The sequence below is a fragment of the Coccidioides immitis genome (assembly GCF_000149335.2).
Source record: "Coccidioides immitis RS genomic scaffold supercont3.3, whole genome shotgun sequence".
Taxonomy (NCBI): domain Eukaryota; kingdom Fungi; phylum Ascomycota; class Eurotiomycetes; order Onygenales; family Onygenaceae; genus Coccidioides; species Coccidioides immitis.
In genome coordinates, this window is record NW_004504308.1 from 2,918,287 (window position 1) to 2,938,221 (window position 19,935).

Genomic DNA, 19,935 nt, shown 5'->3' on the forward strand with positions numbered 1-19,935 from the left:
ACAATTCTTGTGATGCTCGAGTAGTAAGTGTTTTATGGCGTTCATCGTAGTTTGAAGGATATTTTGGACCTTCATGTGCCTTCTAGGCAGCATTCTTATGCAGGAGTTGTCTTTTCAAAAACAAGGTGTCTTGACTTTGACATTCTGTGGAGGTATTTCTCAAAGTAGGTTTGGGTATTTCGCACCATCGTCTGACAAGGTACATTTCTCGAAGTCGCCGAGTGCAGGTCCGGCAGCATTGCATTTACTTGTGAAGGGATTCATTGACCTGAATGTTGAAACTAAGTTTGTTGGCGCCATGAAGGTCATGTATGATGTATCGAGTCAACGAAAGTTCAGAGAGCCCTACCAAGCTTTTCTAACAACATGGCTGTCCCCGAAAGACCGAGACAGGCAGCTTGAGTGTATCCCGACAAGAGTTTTTCAAATGTTTCTCTATCCCTTTCTCCAACTTGCCCTGTTCTCCTTCCTGAATCAATCCAAAAAAACATAATGCCAAAAAATGCCAAACAGCGCTTGCTTCGAAAGCACCGCCGGTGCGGTCCAAGCCCTCGTCCGCCTGAGGCAATAGGCTGGCTGTCGATCTTTGCCATGGTATATCGGTACTGCCTGTTGCTCGCGGAGGCCCTCGCTCGAGTAATGTCAGCACTTCATCCTAAGACCGCATATCCTCGGCTTGTAGGGATGAGGCGACAAGTTGGTCGGAGCAAACCCCCGGGCCCCGGGCAAAAATAGCCCTTCTATTGCTGGATCTGCACTTGTACCGCCTGTTGCCCGCCCGGCGCGGGGCATCTGACCCGCAGAAACTTGCACGCTGGTGCCCATAACTCCTCTCGCTCTTATCTGGTGTTTCTCTCCCAGAATACTCCCAAAAATCCGGGTTACCTTTGTGGACATTCACATTTGACATTCAATCCTTAACTTCGGTATGAGGTAAACACATTAACACCCTATATTTCGTAACTCCAACGTTAAAAAAACTTAGGACTTTGGTCATTATTGAACTTGTTTAACTATGCTCTAAAAGAAAAGCTTTGGTATCTTTAGTTAGAGCAGCCTAGCTGGGCAAGAAGAATTTCTTTCTCACCTGGAGTTCTAAGGAGATATCCATAGCCTACTGGGCCAGTGATAACACTAGACCAAGTGTGCCCTTGGTTTCGTCACATTGTTCCCCGGGGGGTGCGGTGGGGGGAGGGACAGCGAAAGCGAAAGGCCCCCTATCAGAATAAAAGAATGCACTACATAGTACTCCGTACGCAAGGAAAATTTGACTACCATTCCTGGTCGTCAGCATATTTTTTTTTAAATTGACAGTCCGGGAGTCCAATGGAGGCAGTGCATGCTGGAGCTGTTTCACAATCAAAAATTTCCCAACAAAGAAACCAGTGCATAAAAACAGATCCCCCGGTTTGATATTGAATCAAGATGTCTTGGGCACGGACATATTGCAGAGGCTTTTGAACGGAACTCCGAACAACATCCTCTATCGACATCGGCTGACGGGTACTCAACTCTTGGCATGTGTAGGGCTGTCACCATCGGGCAATTATTGGATGGAGCTGTGACTTTGAAAGTGACAGAGTACGGAGGACGGAGGAGATGAAAGATAAAATAAGCGAGAAGCAGTGGTCTCTTGATCCAAGCGAGCCATATCGCATTGATTTGTATCCTGAGATTGGGGAGGCTGGTTGAAAGGGACAGAACGATTGGGGCCATAACTACTCTGTATGGAGTACGGAGTCTTAAAACTGTGGATCACGCTAGCATGGTTATTTCGTGCATTGAGATGGCACCAAATTCTCCTGTTTCTGCCACTGTTTTGAGCTGAGGCGCAAGATATGGAGCTAGCGAGGCACGTTTTGAGTCCTCCGCTCGCAGTCCATCAAAAGACTGATCTACCCAATGGGGCAATTGGGCTAAGAGAGCCCCAGTAATTAAGAAGCGAAGAATTGAGGTCGGTGAGCGGCTGCCCGCTGACAGCAACAGGAGTGACAGCGTTTTTTTGGCGGAAAGCGAGACATGAGGTCGCAGCCCCAGCCCAATTTGAGCTAGGCTGGCTTGGCAGAGTTGCTCTCGGCTCGCCTTCCGGGGGTGATCGCCGCGGATTTTCTGCCACGCCAGGAATGATGGCAAGCTGTGGGTCAATGCAACTGACAGGGGGCCGGGGGGTATAAACATGGCCAAAAAGAAAAAAAAAGGAGAGTTTTACCACGCTGCTTGTATTGACAAGCCAACCACTTGAGATAGCAGGCGAATTTTATAGGCCGTATTATGAGACCTGTGTACTCCATACGGAGTACTCCGTACAAATACCAGCCAGCAAGAAGCAGTTAATGATAGACGTGCTTCTTGAAAGGGCTTTCTAGTGATAAGCTAAAATCTGTCATTGTTAAACCACATGGCACATAATTAGGCAAAACATGCCTAGGGTCAATCAGAGAAAATAGTATAAAAATGCCATCCTGGGAGGAGAGTTGGACATCGACAGCCATTCGTAAACACGAGTTTTGGCGTAATCCTGCAGCAAAGACCTCATAAAGGGCCGCTTTCCCCTACGTCTCACGAGAGACACTTACCACAAGAATAGGATTGCTGCCATGGAAAAGTCCGCCCGCGCCCCTCGGAACCCTTTCTCTGACAGCGCAGCCGCATCCCTGAGAGCCGCATCCTATTCTTCACAGCCGTCGGATATCCCGTCAGGATCCAGACAGGCTGCACGACGCCAGTTTAAGTCCTACAGACTAAATGGTCAGTACGAAAGGCCATGGTTGAACGACAGGAAACTAAAGAAGACTCGGGTCGGCAACTATATCATTTGGGGATTCATCGTTGCAGGCCTAGCCTTGAGTGCGTATATTAACTTTTCCGTCAGCCAGAAGGTGGCACGGCATGAGGTACGTTTAGCGGGCAACGAATAACTCCTTCATGCTGACCCAAAACCGTAGTATTGCCTCATTCTAGATGACCAGTTTTCATCGCTCAACAGAGACGTATGGAACCACGAGGTTCAGGTATGTCTCTCTCTCATCGCAATTACATTCATTGTGAAACACTAAGCAGAGTCACTAGATTGGCGGATTTGGCACGGGCGCTTTTGACTGGACCACAACAGACGAAAGGAACTCTTTTGTTGACAGTGAAGGGCTTCACATCGTGCCGACTTTAACCACGGAAACGACTTCAATCACCGAGGCACAGCTTATCGATGGATATACGCTGAATCTAACGAGAGCTGGTGGAGATGGGTCTTGTACGGCAAACACCAACGAAGCATGCTCGATTCGATCGAATAAAACCCTAGGGTTAATTATCCCTCCAGTCCGGTCGGCCAGACTGAACACGAAGGGAAAGAAGAGCATCCGCTATGGCCGAGTTGAAGTGGTCGCCAAGATGCCACAGGGAGACTGGCTCTGGCCTGCCATATGTAAGTAAAGCCCCTTCTAGTGGAGGTTCTTCGCTGATTTACTTCTTATCCTAGGGATGATGCCTGTGAATGAAACCTATGGTACCTGGCCTGCAAGCGGCGAAATTGATATCGCAGAGAGCCGGGGAAACGATGTCGACTATAGTCTTGGCGGCAGGGATGTCGTGTCAGGTTCTATACACTGGGGTCAGTACATCCGCATATTCTGCCCCGTTTTTTGGGACGCAAGAGTTCATGGTCTGAACGTTCGCAGGGCCAACACCTGAGACCGACGCCTTTTGGAGATCAACTCGCGGGAAATCCATCCGTCGGACTGATTACACCAAAGGATTCCACACCTTTGGCCTCGAGTGGTCCAGGGATTATATGTTCACATATATCGATAGTCCGCTGCAGCAGGTGCTCTATTGGAAATTCAACAAAGACCAAACAATGTGGCAACGGGGTGAATTTGAGGGAGTAACCGTCAATTCATCTTTGCTTATGGATCCTTGGTCACAGACAGGAAACTCGAATACTCCTTTCGATCAGCCGTTTTATCTCATTTTGAATGTCGCTGTTGGCAGCACAAATGGCTGGTTTTCAGATGGCCTCGGTCGGAAGCCATGGACTGACGAGGGCCTGGCAGCCTCGGACTTTTACAAGAGTAAGCTTGCGGACTTTTCTTTTTTTTTTTTTTCTTTTTTCTTTGCTTTTTCTGATCTTCTTATTCCTGTCTCTTGCCACGTTCGCAGCCCTAATCCCACTTGGCAGGTCTCGACACATTTTATCCCACTTGGCCGGAAGATAATAATCGAGGGATGACTGTCAAATCGGTCAGGATGTGGCAAGAAGGTCCATGTAGCTGAAAAAGAACCAGCCCGCTTTTTCTTTTTCCCCGAGTGATATCGAAATTTGCCTCCGGGTGTAACCGTTTAACGCCAAGCCCAAACTTGGATCTAGAGTCAGAGTTCTTGATGTGGAAGAACAGAGGCCATGCGGAGCATGATACGCTCGAACTGCAGTAGTCAACCATCGAGCCAACGACCCTAGACGACAAGCCCTAGCAAAACGACTAGGGCAGTCAGTATATGAATTAATTATACGAGATAGTTAAGGGTCATCTGTATGCTCATAAACTGAAATAGCGAGTTAGAATAACCTGTACGAAACACTCAATGCATTTGAACTCCGTCCTTCTCCTTAGGCGTTTGTCTAAGTCGCGAATCGTGATTTTTTTGGCTTTGGCAGAGCGCAAATCAAGCAAACATCTCCTCTAGTTAGCTAAACAAACAAAACAAACAGAGCTTTAACTAGCCACTCACCGCATCCCCAGCCAAACTGTTCGCTTGGAGGTTTTGGCCTCCCTTCAGTTTCACCTTGTCTGACTCCCCGTTACGCTAATACTTTCGAAATTCCTGGAGTAAACGCTATTATTAGCCTTCCAACCAGCTATGCAGATTATGTCTCACAGCCTCCATATGCAAGTACCAGGGTGTCTTGAATTGAACCCCATTTTGTGCTTCTTTAGCCTTGCCCAAACGCATCGTGAAAACATATCGCGAATACGGAGGTACCCGAAAAGCAAATTCCCCAAAAAGTGCTTGCATGAACCATATCTGCTAGTCTTTTATCTGATTGGGGTAGTCCTCGCGTAGACGGAACGTAACTCACCGATATGGTGCAATCCAGATTCCCAATGCTCTTGTCAAACACATGAAGGCCCTTGGTGACTAGAAACGCTTATGGACCATTTCCTAATCAGCTGGCGAGCTGAAGAGAAACTCCACTAGCACTTTACCGTAAAAGTCATGTGAATTGTGCCTGGTGTGATTCAAAACCGCCAGGGCCATGCTCCTTGAAAGGAGGAAGTCGTGCCCGAATTGTCGGGGTATAAAGTAGTCCGTTCCTATGGAGTAGTTATTGTAGGCTCCTGCTGTATCCAAAAACGTTCAGTCAATTAACCATCTTGCATCTTAGACGGGGCTTCCTACTCGGAGAGCTCCCCTCTTGGATATCCGTTAAGATGGCTAATTTACATTCTTCTCGCGCGGCCCGAATGTTAGCAGTAAGCTCACAGATGATCTGTATTGTTCTAATCCAAAGCAAGCTAAACAGAAGTCCACAGTTCCCTTTACTCTTCAGTTTCGCCCAAGGAGCAGCATTGTTTCCCAGAGCAGATCCAAATGACTGGAAATACCTAGGATGTTATACCGACTCGGTCGGGGCCAGAACCTTGTCCAATGTCGGCTACACTTTGGGTGGCCCATCTAATATGACTGTCGAAAATTGCGAAAACGCGTGCATGTCCGAAGGTTATGTATATGCCGGCGTCGAGTATAGTGGTGAATGTTGGTGCGATAATGAACTTCGCAACGGAGGTCCCGCCCCAGATGGAGAAGAGAAGTGCACAATGCCCTGCAATGGCAATCCTCAACAGAATTGCGGAGGCCCTGATCGGTTGAATCTGTATCAGAACACTGCCGTTTCTCCTTCGACGGGTCCAACCACCGCTCAGCCGACAATTACTTCTTCCCCAACGGATGCAATTGTATCAACTACGCCAGTATCATCATCCACCAGTGCAGTCCCAACAGCGTTGCCAACTGGTTGGGACTACGCTGGCTGTTACGTGGATAATACCAACGGGCGAATCATGGAGCGTCAACTTCCCGATGATCCAAAGCTCACAATCGAATCTTGCGTCTCTCGCTGTGCTGGTATGGGCTACGTGGTAGCTGGAACTCAGTTCAGCAGGCAATGCTTCTGCGATAATTATGTTCGAAAGGAAGCAGCATTAGCGGACGATTCAAACTGTTCCATGAGCTGCGCTGGAGACACTAGCGAAAAATGTGGTGGTCCCAATCGTATGAGCGTGTACTCCAAAGGTGATTTGACCGTGTTGCCCAACCCGGAACCGCAGACCGGTGGCCTTCCTGGATCGTGGGAATATCAAGGATGTCTTGAGTAAGCGTGGCCGTCTCTTTTCTTGGTAATAGCAGACGATGCTGATTTTCATTTTAGAGACAATGTCAATCAAAAACGAACTTTTCCGTATCAAATAATTGATAAAGACAACAATAGTGCAACAAATTGCCTCAGCCGTTGTTCAATGTTTGGTTTTGGAGCCGGCGGAATGACCTACGGCGAGGAATGTTGTACGTGATATCTTTGCAGTCTTCCATTTCAAGATCCAGCTAACTTGAATAGTCTGCGGTGATGTTGCGGATATCGGAAAAGCTGGCGCAAAGCTAGTCCCCGAGAGTAGGTGTAGTATGACTTGCCCTGGTAATGAGACGGCAATCTGTGGGGCCGGCAACTTGATTACTTATTATAAATGGACGGGCTCTCCGCTGCAGACATGGAGCTTTCCATCCGGTAACGCTGCTGGCCGATATGAGTTTCTCATTGGCGGAGTCGTCGTTTCTCTCATGACCACTGTTGGCATTAATGGTAAAATCACGTTTCAGGAGAAATTCGGGACAGGGGATCCGAATACCACCGGAGCATACGAATTTGACCCTGCATTCGAGAAAGACTTCAGCAAGGCATGGCGTCCCATGCATGTGAAAACAGACATTTTCTGCTCTGGGGGCCTTGTACTTCCGGACAGAGCTGGACGTCAGCTCACTGTTGGTGGATGGTCCGGGACTTCAACGCATGGGGTTAGACTGTATTGGCCGGACGGCTCCCCAGGTAAGCCCAGTGTGAATGACTGGCAGGAGAACCCGGATGAGCTGGCTTTGCAGGACGGCCGATGGTATCCATCCGCCATGATAATGGCTAACGGATCGATCTTAATTGTGGGTGGCGAAGAGGGCTCCAATGGTCCGCCAGTCCCAACACTTGAGATCTTGCCACGGGTCGGGCCAGCTCTCTACATGGACTGGCTTGAGCGAACTGATCCTAATAATCTATATCCATTTCTTACACCTCTGCCAAGTGGCGATATCTTTGCTGCGTACTATAACGAGGCTAGGATTTTGGACGAAAAGACCTTTGATACTGTGAAGACGTTGCCAAACATGCCAGGGGCGGTCAACAATGATGAAGGTGGCCGCACATATCCACTTGAAGGAACAATGGTTCTTTTGCCGCAACACGCACCTTACACCGACCCTCTGGGTGTTTTGCTATGCGGAGGCTCGACCCCATTCGGAGGAAATGCTATCGATAACTGTGTCTCCATTCAACCAGAAGTACCGAACAGCAAATGGGTTATTGAACGCATGGTACGTTGTAGAGTTGCGAGTTTTAAACAAGAGCCCGTTGACTGACGATTTAGCTAGCCTTCCAAGAGGGTCCTCACTTGTATGGCAGGACTTCCTGACGGAACATTCTTGATCCTGAATGGCGCAAAGGAGGGCGTTGCTGGTTTTGGTCTAGCCAAAGACCCCAATCTCAACGCTGTCTTGTATGATCCTTCAAAGCCGGTTAATCAGCGAATGAGTGTCATGGGTAACACTACAATCGCTCGCATGTACCATTCCGAAGCAATCCTGATCCCTGACGGAAGGGTTTTGGTGTCTGGCTCAGACCCAGAAGACCCGGACTTCCCGCAGGAGTATCGTGTGGAGGTTTTCCTCCCTCCGTATCTCCTATCCGGGGCTCCTCGGCCGACATTTACCATCCAGGACACAGATTGGGCGTACGGTCAAAATTATAAGATTGAGATCACATCCGGGGATACCTCGAAACTCAGGGTATCCTTGCTCGGCCTAGTTTCCAGCACCCACGGAAATAGCTTTGGCTCAAGAACCATTTTCCCTGCTGTGTCCTGCTCCGGGACCACTTGCACCATAACCGCGCCGCCAGATAGCCACACGTGCCCTCCGGGATGGTTTATGCTGTTCGTTTTGGATGGCCCGACACCTTCGGTGGCTTCGTTCGTTCGCATTGGCGGTGATCCGGGCAGGCTGGGAGACTGGCCTGCCTTCCCTGACTTTGATCTTCCTGGGGTTGACTAAAGCTGAGCACGGACGTCCTTGCGAAAGTTTGACTCGGTTGGTTGGGAGGTTCATGAACTTTGAGCAGTTTCTCATATGTGAACTCACCACCAAGGCTCTTTGATTGTCACCTCTTGGTCGCTACTATAATGACCTTTCTTCTATTTTATTTCTGTATGTATATATAAGTACGACTTAATCTTCTTTGCATTGAAAAAGAATGTTTTATGATATCGAGAATCTCAAGAATCATGAGTAGCAACCAGGAGACGTTTGAGCCGGCCGACGTCCAAGCAACGTGATTGGCTAGCCCCAACCTCACTTCATCCGGGTCACCTCTTCAGCTTCTCCGAGTCTTGACCATTTATCTCACAGCCAAAAGAGGCCCGGCGCCATTAACCCCATACCAATCTCTCTCACTGTCGTCCCATGCTGTGGGACTGAGTTAAGAACCACGTATCGCATGCTATCCCGATCGTGCTTCTATGCGTTGGTGTATTGCCGCTGGGCCACCCCATTGTACCGCCTCCCGAACGTGACCATTGTAAACAGCCACTGTTTGCCGCGTTAACCGCTATCATCTACTTCTATACCCACAAAGAGAAAACAAAAACAATCTGGACGTGGCTTCAACGGAAGTCGTCGGCCGAGCGATGTTCCAGGTACTCCGTACAACGGGCCGGTTTGCTGGACCCCATGCTTTCCAGATGTTTATTAACACGCCGCTCAATGCAGCTATTGGCGGGATTTATGGTGTAGCAGACCTCGGCGCGCATATTGGCATTGGTTCCTTTGACAACTTTATCATGTAGTTAATTTACACCTAACAGGCGTCCTATCAACCATGCTACCAGCTCTGCTATGGTTCCTCAGGAACCTCCAACCCGAGACTTAGGTACAGTCCCCATTAATGCTGATAATATGACTAAGCCTGTAAGGCTTTGCAATCTGAATTATCAACATGCCAGTTAACACGTGGGATAGTATGTCTAATGACGGCATAATGCGATAAATATGTGATAACTGAATGCTCAGTCCTTTCCAGCTAGTTGCCCAAAGCACACTGAGGGATGGTTTGCTAGAAATGGAATCTGGTGAGAAATATTTGAAGGAAACTAAAGATAGCTGCCAGTTTGTGTTTGGTGAGGATAGCAGGGTTATCCAGATTTTGGAGTAGAGGTATCTGAGATCATTCAAATGGCAAAGAATGGCGTGATCGATTACACTGGACAGTGTATGGAAAGTTGTTGTTCTTTGCATGCGTACCTCCTGTCGTTCTGTTCTCAGCAAACCCTCTTCCTCTTCTTGTCTGATTGAAATGAATAGAAGGCGGTGGTTCTTCTCCGAACCTCAACCACTCCCCACTCTGTAGATAAATGCATCGGATATCTGATGAAGCTTCAGAGGTGATCTTCGATGCCAATCATATCCCTTCATTTGATAAACTTGATAAAAAGTAGAACGATGATCCCATTGTTATCACCTGTAGAGTGTTCCGAGCAAGCTGGAAGGAAATAACCCAAGGTGTGAGGGTCTTGGGGCCCTCACACTTTTACCTTTTTCTGTCGCGCCTTCGCTTCGGCCACGAATCTCAGCATGGGATATATGTCGCTCCGCAAAGTAGCTTCAAGCTCTTCCCATGATACGTACTTATTACGCATGGAGCCAAGCTCCAGTCTGTCCGTGGGGACGCCAATACCACAAAGCAAGTCGTGAAGAGGCGACACAAGCGCCTTTCGTGTAGAGATAGAATAGAGCACTTCATCCGGGCTTGAAGGGGAGTCTGCAGCATATGCAAAGAGATGGTCGAGCCATCGAAGGCGCGGGAAAATGGCGACCCGACGAGGTAGTAACAATATGGATCTCGGAGAGAATAAGCACGTTTCGATGAATATGACTGATCTGATGTAGTGAACTGCCATCTGCTGGTTTTCTACACTGAGCTGTTTTAATTTGCATTGCTGGAGCTTCTCGGAGATTGCCGGCTCCATGGCGAATGTTTTGTTGGCGAAGAAGGATCTTTTTCCTAATTTGCGGAAAAGTTGGCAGGTTCCGTTAATGAGTTGCCAGTCGAGAAAATGCGGTTTCTGGCTCTTATGGAGGTTGTGTAAAAGCGATGTAGACGTGGGTGCGAGGGAAGAGTTTGCTTGGAGCGGCTCTTCGCCCTCTGGATCATTCCTCGTCAACACACGGACTCTGTTAGGCCTCGTCCGCGATTGTCTCGCTAGAGATGGACCATTCGAAGGTAAGTCAGGATAATCAAGAATTGTGAAATTTCAGCATTCACACCTTTAGGAGTAATGTGGTTACAATCTCGCTGCTCTCTTTTTCGCTTATTTTCGGCATCTATGGACCGTTTTGCGACCCCAGTGGCCGACAGGAAGTCATGTATACACAGAGGGGCATCACGGATCATTGCGCGATCGAGGATCATCTGCCATATCTCATTGGGAAGCCTATCCATCGCGGACGCGTCGGAGAAAGGCATTCGATATGGGTGTGATTGTGTCCGAGCCTCAATTGTTGGCCGCGAACTCTGTAGCTGACCCAAGCGTTGAGACATGGAGTTTCTCTACGAGGGAAGGATGGCAGCCTAATCGTAACCAAGAGGAGTCCCGCCGCGGGCTCTAGAGCGTTATGAATTGAATGGGGGTGCTTGCCAAAGATCCCCCAGTCCATCCTTGGCCGACGGAGAAGTAGAGCAGCATACGGAGTACTCCGTAAGGTAGTTCACCACTAAACGAGCCACACCACTAAACGAGCCAAATTTCGCCAAACGCTCCACGCAACGAATTTATTAAATATCTCAACAACCAGATCTTTATTATTAAATAGCTATTAAATATTAAATGAATGTGTTCTTTGAAGCATAGAAATTAGTGTAGTTAGGAAAATAAATGGGTGGACAGCCTAATATTGTGGCCAGAGTGAGAGATCTGGGGGGTAGATAGGAAAGAATTCAAAGGAATGTCAACAGTAGATTTCTCAGCTAGGGAGTCTAATGCCTTGCTAGAGAGGCTTGTAGAGCTCTTACTTCCTCTTTTAGAAGATTGTATAGGCTCTCTGTGATGAGGATCTTTAGTAGGGGAGTCCTTCTGACAGTGCTTTGAAGCCAGTGCTTGAAGCTCTGACTGCCAGTATTTAGTAGCACATTCAACCACTCATTTTTTCTTCTCTGCTAGTTGTAAAGTCTTCTTCTTACAAGCAACATATTATGTCTCTCTTTCTCTAGCATATTTGATTTTTTCAGTCTCTCATTACTTGTGAGTCTTTTTACAGGCATTCTTCTGTTCAATCTGTCTTTCTTCAGTATTTCTAGCAGTCTGCTTCTTTTAAAGCTTCTGTTGAAGCTTTATTTGTTATGTTTGAGTAATTTTATCAGCTTTTTCAGTCTCTATTTTATTCAGGTGCTCACATGCCTTAAGAACTTTTATTAGAGACCAGAACTGTACTTGACTAGGATTATCTCTATTGAGTAGGTCTAGGGGCTTGCCTTGCTTGCAGTGTTGCTTCTTTATCACTAGAGTTAATCTTAGATACTGATTCTTATGTTTTAGTAGTTCATTACAAAGAGCAAACTGCTCACTGGCTTGAATAATCTGTCTAATGCTCTGTGAATTTAGACTGTGCTGGAGATGTATACTCTTAATCTCTTGTCAGAGCTGGTGCATATTACTAGAAATAGAAGGTTTAACTGGCAGTGTAGGGGCTTGAGCAGTTTCAAATTGATGTAGTTAACATTGAGAATTCAGAGAATTAATCTCAGTCTTTACAAAGCCAGCAAGTATATTTTCAACTGTCAAAGCCTTCTTCCAAGTTACATTAAATAGTCTCCAGAAATCCCTTTTTGTCATTTGAATATAGCCCATTCCATAATATAATAGTACTTCCAGCTTGTTCAAATATGTCTTGCCCAGCAGCTTAAAGATTCTAATATCAAGAGATTGCAAATAGTAGATTGAATACAGCAGAAGAATCATAAGAAGAATCTTTTTACAGTCAGTATATTCAATAAATTTCATATTTATATGGGAGGAATGCCCATCTAGTAGAAGCAGACATCTTTCTCAACCAGCTTGTTTTTTAGTATGCTTATTGAAAACTTGTTTCAATCACTCCAGTTTATATTTATTATTGCTTCAATTATTTGTTGAAGCTGCAAAGTAGGCTCATTCACTTTCATCATAATTATCTAGCTATGTATTCTGGAGATCTTGTGATTTGTTCTGGTAAATAAGAGCTGAAGATAGTGCAATTTCTTTAGCAGAGACTGAGCAGAGCAATAAGAGGAATTCCCAACTATTATTCTGAATGATGACATTCTTTCCAGCTTGTAGAGCTTTAATAGAGACTAATCACTTTAAGACATGGCAGAAGTCTAGAAGAAATTCTTTTTTATTAAAGTTGTAGATGTTTGAGAGCTTAAGATTATATTAATTGATTTTCTGCTCCAACTACTTTATAAGTATCAAATAGTTAGCCAGCATCAACAACTGCAATTGCAATTAATCAAATAAATCATCAAATTACAAGTATATAGAAGTGCTTAAAGTACTGATAGTTATCTGCTACCTGTCTGTTTTAATTAATTGCTTTAAGATAAATGCATTTGATCTTGTCATTATGCTGCTTGTGAAACTGATTAATCCAGTTAATTCCAACATTCTCTTCTGTTATCTCTTGTATGATATTTTGTAGGATCTGAGATGTAATGGCAAGACCACAGCTAGAGAGCTTGTTTATATAATTTAGGAGCTCTGTCTTCTGTATATCAGAGAGCTTTTTCTTATATCAGGAGGCTGCTTCATCCTGAGCAAGTTGCAAGTCTTTATGCTGTCAGTACAGGATCTCTTGATTGACTGAGTACTTTCTCATGGTTGCAGCATAATTTGGGGTCTCTTGTAATTCAAGATCTTCAATTGCAAGCCTAATTGAGGCGTTGTTGACCATGTTGTCACATATTGAATGTTGAACATTGGAGGAATTTGGTGGTGGAAAATTTGGCTTGTTTAGTGGTGAACTACCTTACATAGTTCCCGCCCAACTAACCGACAAGATGTGGCGAAACACAAGGGTGAGGCCGGCTGGGCTCAAGGCCACTCCGGACTAAACTATGAGAACAGAATTAGTATCTACGCCTGTGGGCAGGACAGCCGACTGCTAACTATAATCGCTCGACATCTCCAAGTTTCAAGCCTCTCAAAAAAAAAAAAAAAAAAAAAAAAAAAAGAAAGACAAAGGCCGGCCTGCAGAAGCTAATTTGGGCATTTATATGGAATATCCTAAAGTTCAGGTAATGCACAGGATTTTATTTAAACAGGACTTCAGGTCTCCAGATATCCTGCTGTGGTGTTACCTCAACAGCATATACAAAAAAGGGAAAAAAGAAAATCAGTATGTAGCCCTCCGCCTGCTGTGCAACTAGGAGAGTAAATGTGGCTGAACGCTCTGTTACTTGAACAAATCAATGGAATTTAGTGATGAATCTTAACTGCATTTCTCTCATGAGATTCACATTGCTTTCACTATTCATCACTCCCTTCACTCTGATAGTGACATTTTTTGTCTACAGGCAATGTGCTCAGTCAAAGATTTGCTACTTATCCGGAGCAGGAGAACTCTTCAGATGAACAATCTGTTAGCCACTGCCTAAAACCCAGGCACTCCTGATTCTCATAGCATACTACTGCAAGTGCCCGCAAGTTCATTGGATCCTAGCTGATGTAGCTTTTGGAAGGAGAAAGGCAACGAGAAACCGGGGAATAATTGCTATAGTTGTTACCATTCTTTGTGTGGGAGATGTTCTGACCTATACACATCTCTTCTTATGACGCTGAACTTGCCATTATCATAATCTGACCAAGAGCCAAATTTGGTTTTCATTTATACCTGTTCCTCGTTCATCACTTATATCCACATATACCCACAAATGGCCTTCAGAGCATCAGGTGACTGTGAAATTAGTATGTCCAGTCGCTTGGAGAGATTTAGATGATGTCAATCCTATTGCATGTCGTTCATACAACCATTGACATAGGGCTCCTCTCTTCGACGTCATGTTGCAGCGATTGCCACACGCAATGCACTGCTTGAATTAGAAACCACCACGTCTACGTATCTCGACATCTTATTTTAGCGGTCCGCTCGACTAGCTCTCAGGGGATAAAACTTTCAGACTGGAAAATTCCTATAATGCCAGTATGAACTTGAACAAGACCATCGAGATTGTCTGGCCCACAGGATTGACAAGTAGTCAGTGAGACAAAATCAAGGAGCTGATCGACAGTGCAGCAGAGAGGGAATTCAAATCAAGATTCTGGAGTACACCCTCCTGGCCATCTCGCTGATAAACGACATGTGAAAACACCCGGTTGATTCTGAGATTGGACTGCTGGATGTGGATGATTTGGTAGAGATAACCCAATGGAACGCGGATTCGTGCCGGATTGCTGGACAAGTTTTGTGTGGATGGTAGGGAGATATTAACTGGTGGGATGGTGGTGGACGGAGGACGAAGTACCTAATATGCACTGGCTAAATCCCTCCCTTGCCTTCTGATGTACATGCTTACATACCTTTAAATAAAGCCGCCTTTGCCTCCGAGTAGTTAGATAATAATAGATGTATGGTGTACTCCGTACTTCGTCCCCATCTTCCGTCCCCGACTGGCTGCCGTTCGCTCCTTGCTTTCTCCTGACGATGCCAAGTCATATTCACGTGATCATTCCATGCACGGGCCAACCTGAGCCGCAGAGGGCAAAAGCAGCTTTGAATTTCCTCATGGCGAAGACCAGCAGAAGCAGCATCCCGGAACCGTCACGTCCCCTCCCGTGGGCAGCTTCCATGTGCCAGTTTCAAATGCATTGAGTGTCCTTCGCCTGTGAAGTTTACTGGATCCTAGAAAAGCTGTTCTCAACGACCCGTACTGAGCTACCCCGGGCACGCAGACTTGCGCCATCATGTATAATCCTTATCAACGTAAGAGCGCTCAATGCCTAAACCGGGTTCTTCGGCTTCTTTGATGCTAACAATTCATTTCATAGACTCCGGGCCCTTTGGCAGACCCCCGGAATATGCAGGTTTTCCGGGTGCGCCTCCAGGAACAGGTAACTACTTCGCGTCTTCCATCTCCCCGTAGCTTAGCCCTGTGCAGCGCATACTAATAATGAATCAGCTCCACCAGGGATGGCTGCTCCTGGGACTGGTCCACCACCGGGAATGCAACAGGCTAATGGATCGCAACCCGGCCACCCAGGCTTCCCTCCAAACTTCCAGCCGCCGGCAAATATGCCAAACATCAACTTCTCCGCACCTGTGATTCGACTCGGAACGTCTGGTCCTTCTAAATCATCCACTCCGGTAGAAGCTGGTCGTGACCGAGGCGCGGACGCGCGGCGAGGCGGTGCCGGTGGGGGTAATTTGGAGTCCCAGCGCCAAAACATACGCGAAGCGATGCTTCAACTACAACCCCCTACGAAAGATGAGATTGTCCGGACCATCTTCGTCGGAGGGATTACGGAAGGAATTAGCAGCGATGAAGAAATTGAAAGGATACTGCGCACGGCTGGAAATCTGAGACGCTGGATCAGGGCTACGGATGCAGATGAGAAGCCTTGCAAATTTGGTTTCGCAGAGTACGAGGACCCTGATAGTTTAAGTACGGCTGTCGAAGTGCTAAGGGATATCGAAGTTCCTGTCAAGAAACAGCAGCCACCCAAGGAGGGTGGACAGCAGTCACAGGAGGACGAGAAGAGCAAGTTATTGGTATGTCGCTAAATCCTTTGTCTTGAAAATCTAATGACTTTTTTTTATACTGACGAATGCACAGGTTGTGGTTGACGAGAGTTCTCTAAAATACATTGAACAGTACAAAACCAACAGTAACCAAGACCCAGCAGCTGTTCAGTCACGTATCGAGTCTGCACGAGCTGCCTTAGCCACTGTTTTGTCTGAACTTGAACGTCCACCAACTTCTCAAGGAGATGAAACACAGACGGCTGATCGTGATGGTGACGTCACAATGGCAGATGGTGAGGATCAAAATGCGGCCAATTCTGCAGAAGTTGTTACGATCCCGATTACCGTTGAAGATGAACTGTCGGATATTCCGCCTGAGATGAGGGAAACGGTGGCTAAAGAGATTGCGGCTTTCCGTGATAGAAGTAACCGGCGGGATCTTGAGCGACTCAAAAGAGAGGAAGAAATTGAGTCGTTAGAAAAAGCAAGACATGGCGGTTCTTCTCGAATCAACAGGCTAGCTTCGCCACCTCCCAGCGCACCCACCGGCCCTGCTGGAGGTCCGAATGGAATACCACTAGGTCCTCGAGATAGAGGCGTTCCAAATGCGCCGGCTGGACCTAAAGGATTTGGTCAACAAATTCCAAAGGATTACCAAAAGGGAGTGTCATTCGTTAATGGTCTTGGTATCAATGAGGAAGAAGACGACACCGACGCAAGCGATGCCGAGCTAGAAAGGAGGCGTCAAGCGAAGAAAGCAGCTGAGGCAGAAAAACAGTTTTTGGATCAAGAGAGACGGTGGCTCAATCGCGAGCGTAGTAGGGCTGCCGCTCTTGAACGAGAGAAAAATCGAGATAAAGAGGAAGAAAAACGCATGGAAGAGGAAAAAGAAGATATGGCCAAGCGTCTTAGAGAATGGAATGATGATGTTGAAGCAAGTCGGAAAGTGGAAGATTACTATGCTGATCGTGGACTGTGGATTCGGAATAGGGCGGCGTTTCGGAGTCGTGAGATGGCAATGGATGAAGCTGATCGGGCCAGTGAAGAACGGGAGAAGGCACGAGCTATGCAGCAGCAAGAACGAGCTCGCGGTATGGCAGACGATTTCCTCGCTCGACAAGCTGAAGAGATCGAGTCGAGAGTCCAAGCACCGAGAGAGCCGCAACGATTCAAGCTTTCCCTTGGGGCCGCGGCACAGAAGGCGCAAGCATCCACGAAGCGCAGAACAGTTGCCGAAGTTGAGGGCCTCCTGGAAGACGAGGAAGAAACCGGTACTACTGCCAAGCGACCTCTTACAGCGATCAAATTCGACACCGCAGCCGAAGTTGCCGGGCTTACCGATGAGGAACGAGCTCAAGCCGCAAGACAGCTTGCCGCTGAGATCCCATCAGACAAAGAAGGACTTTGGAAGTGGGAAGTCAAGTGGGAGTTTGTGGATGAGTCTATCCTGGGAGAACAGCTCAAGCCGTTTGTTGAGAAGAAAATTATGGAATATCTCGGCGTCCAGGAGCAGATGTTGGTTGACGTCGTAGAGGAGCATGTGCGGAAGAGAGGTTCTCCACAGGAGCTAGTGGAGCAACTGGATGGGGTAAGTTTTAATCTCATATTTTCCTATACATAAAGGTTGATATTGACCCTCCTTCTAGGCGCTTGATGAAGAGGCCGAAGTCCTTGTCAAGAAACTGTGGCGGATGATCATCTTCTTTTCAGAAAGCGAAAAGAGGGGTCTTTCCGGCTGAAGTTACTAATAATATCGATGCGGAAGCGGAAGTTGGATAAAATGAAACGGCTTCCCAATACCGACCATTGTCAATCGATTGTTTCGTGATATTCTCCTTAGTTCGGAGAAATTTTCACTAAGTCAGGATCCATCGTGTCAATAAGTGTGTACTCTATTTGGTTTTCTACTGCATGCCTTTTTGCCTTGAGGATAAGGAGTTGTCATTTTCACAGTGATGGTATCTAGCAGGTAAAAATTGGTAGACGAGAATCCAAAGGATACTACGGAGTATATTTCCTTTATGTGAGTATGCTGATCAACACAGCACTAGGGTTCCTGAGCAGTCACCCTCGACAGCTTAAATCCACCAGGTACCCTCTGCTGCCAAAAGCCGTCTGGGTCATATTGCCTCGCCACGTCCTTCATGAACGCTACATTCTCCGGCCCATAACTTCCCAGGGGGTCCTGACCTGCATCCGCGTAATTCAAGTACACATATTCAACTCCTGTTTCCTCTCCAATCGCAAATCCTTCCAATTTACTCGTCATGGCGCTCAGTTCGGCCTGTGCGATGCCCACCGAAGCGTCATCACCGTTCTTGATCCCAATGTAAGTAACCCACAGAACAGCGTTGGACGAGATGCGCTCTAGCCCTAGTACATTGCCGCCTTTGCGCTCTCCGATGCTGGCATAATATGAAGGGAAAGGTTGCAGAACCATGTGACTTGTAAAATTCTCGGCACCGATCATCGCTGAAAGCGATGAGACCAGCTGAGAATACAACGAGGCAGCGTGGCGGAGAACGCGGGCAGAGTTGAGAAAGGTTAATGTCTTCCATGTGTTTCTGGTGAGAGGGAGGCGCTGTTAGTACCCCTGGGCCTAGTAAACAAAAAAGATATGAGCCGAGTTCACGTACTTCAACCCAGCTGGAAGCTGCGACATGATCGCCGCATCCGCAAGTGAGCTATGTTCCCAACTGCTCATCAAAGTTGGGATTTTGTTGATCCGGTCGAAACTCGTCGTGTTAAGATCACCCTGAGTGTTGGCACGAATAGCCAATATAGTCATGTCTTCCCTAATTTCAAGATCATGTATGTATAGAATTATTAATACATCGTCAGCGAGCTCCTCCGGATGATTCGTAAACTCAACCACAGCATCGACGATTTCGTCGGAATGGTTTGAGGTAATGATACTCTGTCCGTACGCCAGGTCCACGGCTGGGATGGCCCGTATGTCGAAGTTTGTGACAATGCCGAAGTTGAGACCTCCACCCTTTAGAGCTTTCCATAAAGCAGGGTTTTCATTGGAGTTTGCGTCGACGATACTTCCGTTAGCGAGTACCACTTCGAAATTGACGACTTCGTTGCAACCAAGGCCACTGCGACCACTATAATAGGACATTCCGCCACCTAGGAGCAATCCACCGACGCCGACACCGCCGTCGCGGCCTCCGCTGACCGTGACATTGCCATGGCGGAGGAGGTTGTAGTAGACGTCTTTCCAGGCGGCACCAGGCCCCACTCTTGCTAGTTGTCGGTCGTGGTCATAGTGCGAGTGGTTCATCATTCCAAGGTCGATTGTGACCCCGTTGGCGATGTTGTTAGCTCCCGGGAGGGAGTGTCCGCCGCCACGGACGGCAATATGCCAATCGCCGGCACCGCGACCACTGTCAGACAAGGCCATGACAGCGACAGAGAGCTCCTGGGCGGTATGCGGTTGTACCAAACACCAAGGGCGGAGTCGCCCGTTAGCGGACCACCAGCTCTGGATACGGGATTCATACGCGTCTGTGGCTGCAAGGAGAATCCGATTGCCGAGACCGGCAGAGATCAGGGCATCGCACTGGCCACAGTGTTAGATAATTTTTATCCTCGTGTAAATCATCAATGGAAGATGTGGACGCTATCGTCTGCGCCCGACACAAAAAGGATTGACTGACAGGAGGAAAGCCGGTAATCTCTGAGGCTGACTCCGTCAGATTCTGGCTTATGTTTATCGTGCTCGTGGGCCACACAAGAGGCGGCAGCAACAACAGAGTGGCTAGAACACCGCATCTCTCAGTGGCTCCCAACATCACTGTCCGTCAAGTGCTTTGCCGTAGAAGTATATTCTAAGTTCGAGATAGA

General features: G+C 47.2%; 7 protein-coding genes across 8 annotated transcripts; 3 read left to right on the forward strand and 4 right to left on the reverse strand.

Annotated features, from left to right (window-relative positions):
• Window positions 1–314: 314 nt before the first annotated feature.
• On the reverse strand, window positions 315–1,106 carry CIMG_07838 (uncharacterized protein). Its single transcript, XM_001240674.2, has 2 exons — window positions 1,088–1,106; window positions 315–1,032 (listed from the first exon to the last, which is right to left on the reverse strand). Exon 2 carries the CDS (start codon window positions 591–593, stop codon window positions 336–338), a length of 258 nt encoding a protein of 85 aa, XP_001240675.1. The 5' UTR covers window positions 594–1,032; window positions 1,088–1,106; the 3' UTR covers window positions 315–335.
• A 1,491-nt stretch (window positions 1,107–2,597) lies between these two features.
• On the forward strand, window positions 2,598–4,272 carry CIMG_13295 (glycosyl hydrolase; the record flags this gene model as incomplete). Its single annotated transcript, XM_001240673.2, has 6 exons — window positions 2,598–2,894; window positions 2,946–3,011; window positions 3,070–3,424; window positions 3,479–3,610; window positions 3,678–4,070; window positions 4,178–4,272. The coding sequence occupies 6 exons, from the start codon at window positions 2,598–2,600 to the stop codon at window positions 4,270–4,272; spliced, it is 1,338 nt and encodes a 445-aa protein (XP_001240674.2).
• A 263-nt stretch (window positions 4,273–4,535) lies between these two features.
• On the reverse strand, window positions 4,536–5,256 carry CIMG_13296 (uncharacterized protein; the record flags this gene model as incomplete). Its single annotated transcript, XM_001240672.2, has 5 exons — window positions 4,536–4,679; window positions 4,729–4,803; window positions 4,876–5,022; window positions 5,078–5,136; window positions 5,205–5,256. 5 exons carry the CDS (start codon window positions 5,254–5,256, stop codon window positions 4,536–4,538), a joined length of 477 nt encoding a protein of 158 aa, XP_001240673.2.
• A 173-nt stretch (window positions 5,257–5,429) lies between these two features.
• Window positions 5,430–8,582, forward strand: CIMG_13297 (copper radical oxidase; the record flags this gene model as incomplete). Its single annotated transcript, XM_001240671.2, has 5 exons — window positions 5,430–5,471; window positions 5,532–6,370; window positions 6,428–6,561; window positions 6,614–7,635; window positions 7,693–8,582. The coding sequence occupies 5 exons, from the start codon at window positions 5,430–5,432 to the stop codon at window positions 8,368–8,370; spliced, it is 2,715 nt and encodes a 904-aa protein (XP_001240672.2). The 3' UTR covers window positions 8,371–8,582.
• Window positions 8,583–9,140: 558 nt separating this feature from the next.
• Window positions 9,141–10,912, reverse strand: CIMG_07834 (uncharacterized protein; the record flags this gene model as incomplete). Its single annotated transcript, XM_001240670.2, has 2 exons — window positions 9,141–10,573; window positions 10,639–10,912. The coding sequence occupies 2 exons, from the start codon at window positions 10,910–10,912 to the stop codon at window positions 9,894–9,896; spliced, it is 954 nt and encodes a 317-aa protein (XP_001240671.2). The 3' UTR covers window positions 9,141–9,893.
• A 4,360-nt stretch (window positions 10,913–15,272) lies between these two features.
• On the forward strand, window positions 15,273–18,094 carry CIMG_07832. Of its 2 annotated transcripts, XM_004445090.1 has the most exons (6): window positions 15,273–15,327; window positions 15,393–15,455; window positions 15,524–15,983; window positions 16,040–16,113; window positions 16,178–17,674; window positions 17,733–18,094. In XM_004445090.1, exons 3-6 carry the CDS (start codon window positions 15,947–15,949, stop codon window positions 17,823–17,825), a joined length of 1,701 nt encoding a protein of 566 aa, XP_004445147.1. In that variant the 5' UTR covers window positions 15,273–15,327; window positions 15,393–15,455; window positions 15,524–15,946; the 3' UTR covers window positions 17,826–18,094. The 2 variants fall into 2 exon arrangements, with proteins under 2 accessions (XP_004445147.1, XP_004445146.1); XM_004445089.1 differs by having other exon boundaries at window positions 15,524–16,113.
• A 39-nt stretch (window positions 18,095–18,133) lies between these two features.
• CIMG_13298 (uncharacterized protein) lies at window positions 18,134–19,883 on the reverse strand (the record flags this gene model as incomplete). Its single annotated transcript, XM_001240667.2, has 3 exons — window positions 18,134–18,650; window positions 18,723–19,651; window positions 19,749–19,883. The coding sequence occupies 3 exons, from the start codon at window positions 19,881–19,883 to the stop codon at window positions 18,134–18,136; spliced, it is 1,581 nt and encodes a 526-aa protein (XP_001240668.2).
• Window positions 19,884–19,935: the final 52 nt, after the last annotated feature.

What these genes read in the sequence shown, in the direction of transcription:
- CIMG_07838 (XM_001240674.2), bottom strand. Translation starts at nt 593, where the DNA reads ATGGCAAAGATCGACAGCCAGCCTATTGCCTCAGGCGGACGAGGGCTT.
- CIMG_07832 (XM_004445089.1), top strand. An exon ending in GGGTGCGCCTCCAGGAACAG is followed by an intron (nt 15,456 to 15,523) that starts GTAACTACTTCG and finishes ATAATGAATCAG; the next exon opens with CTCCACCAGGGATGGCTGCT. An exon ending in TAGTGGAGCAACTGGATGGG is followed by an intron (nt 17,675 to 17,732) that starts GTAAGTTTTAAT and finishes CCCTCCTTCTAG; the next exon opens with GCGCTTGATGAAGAGGCCGA.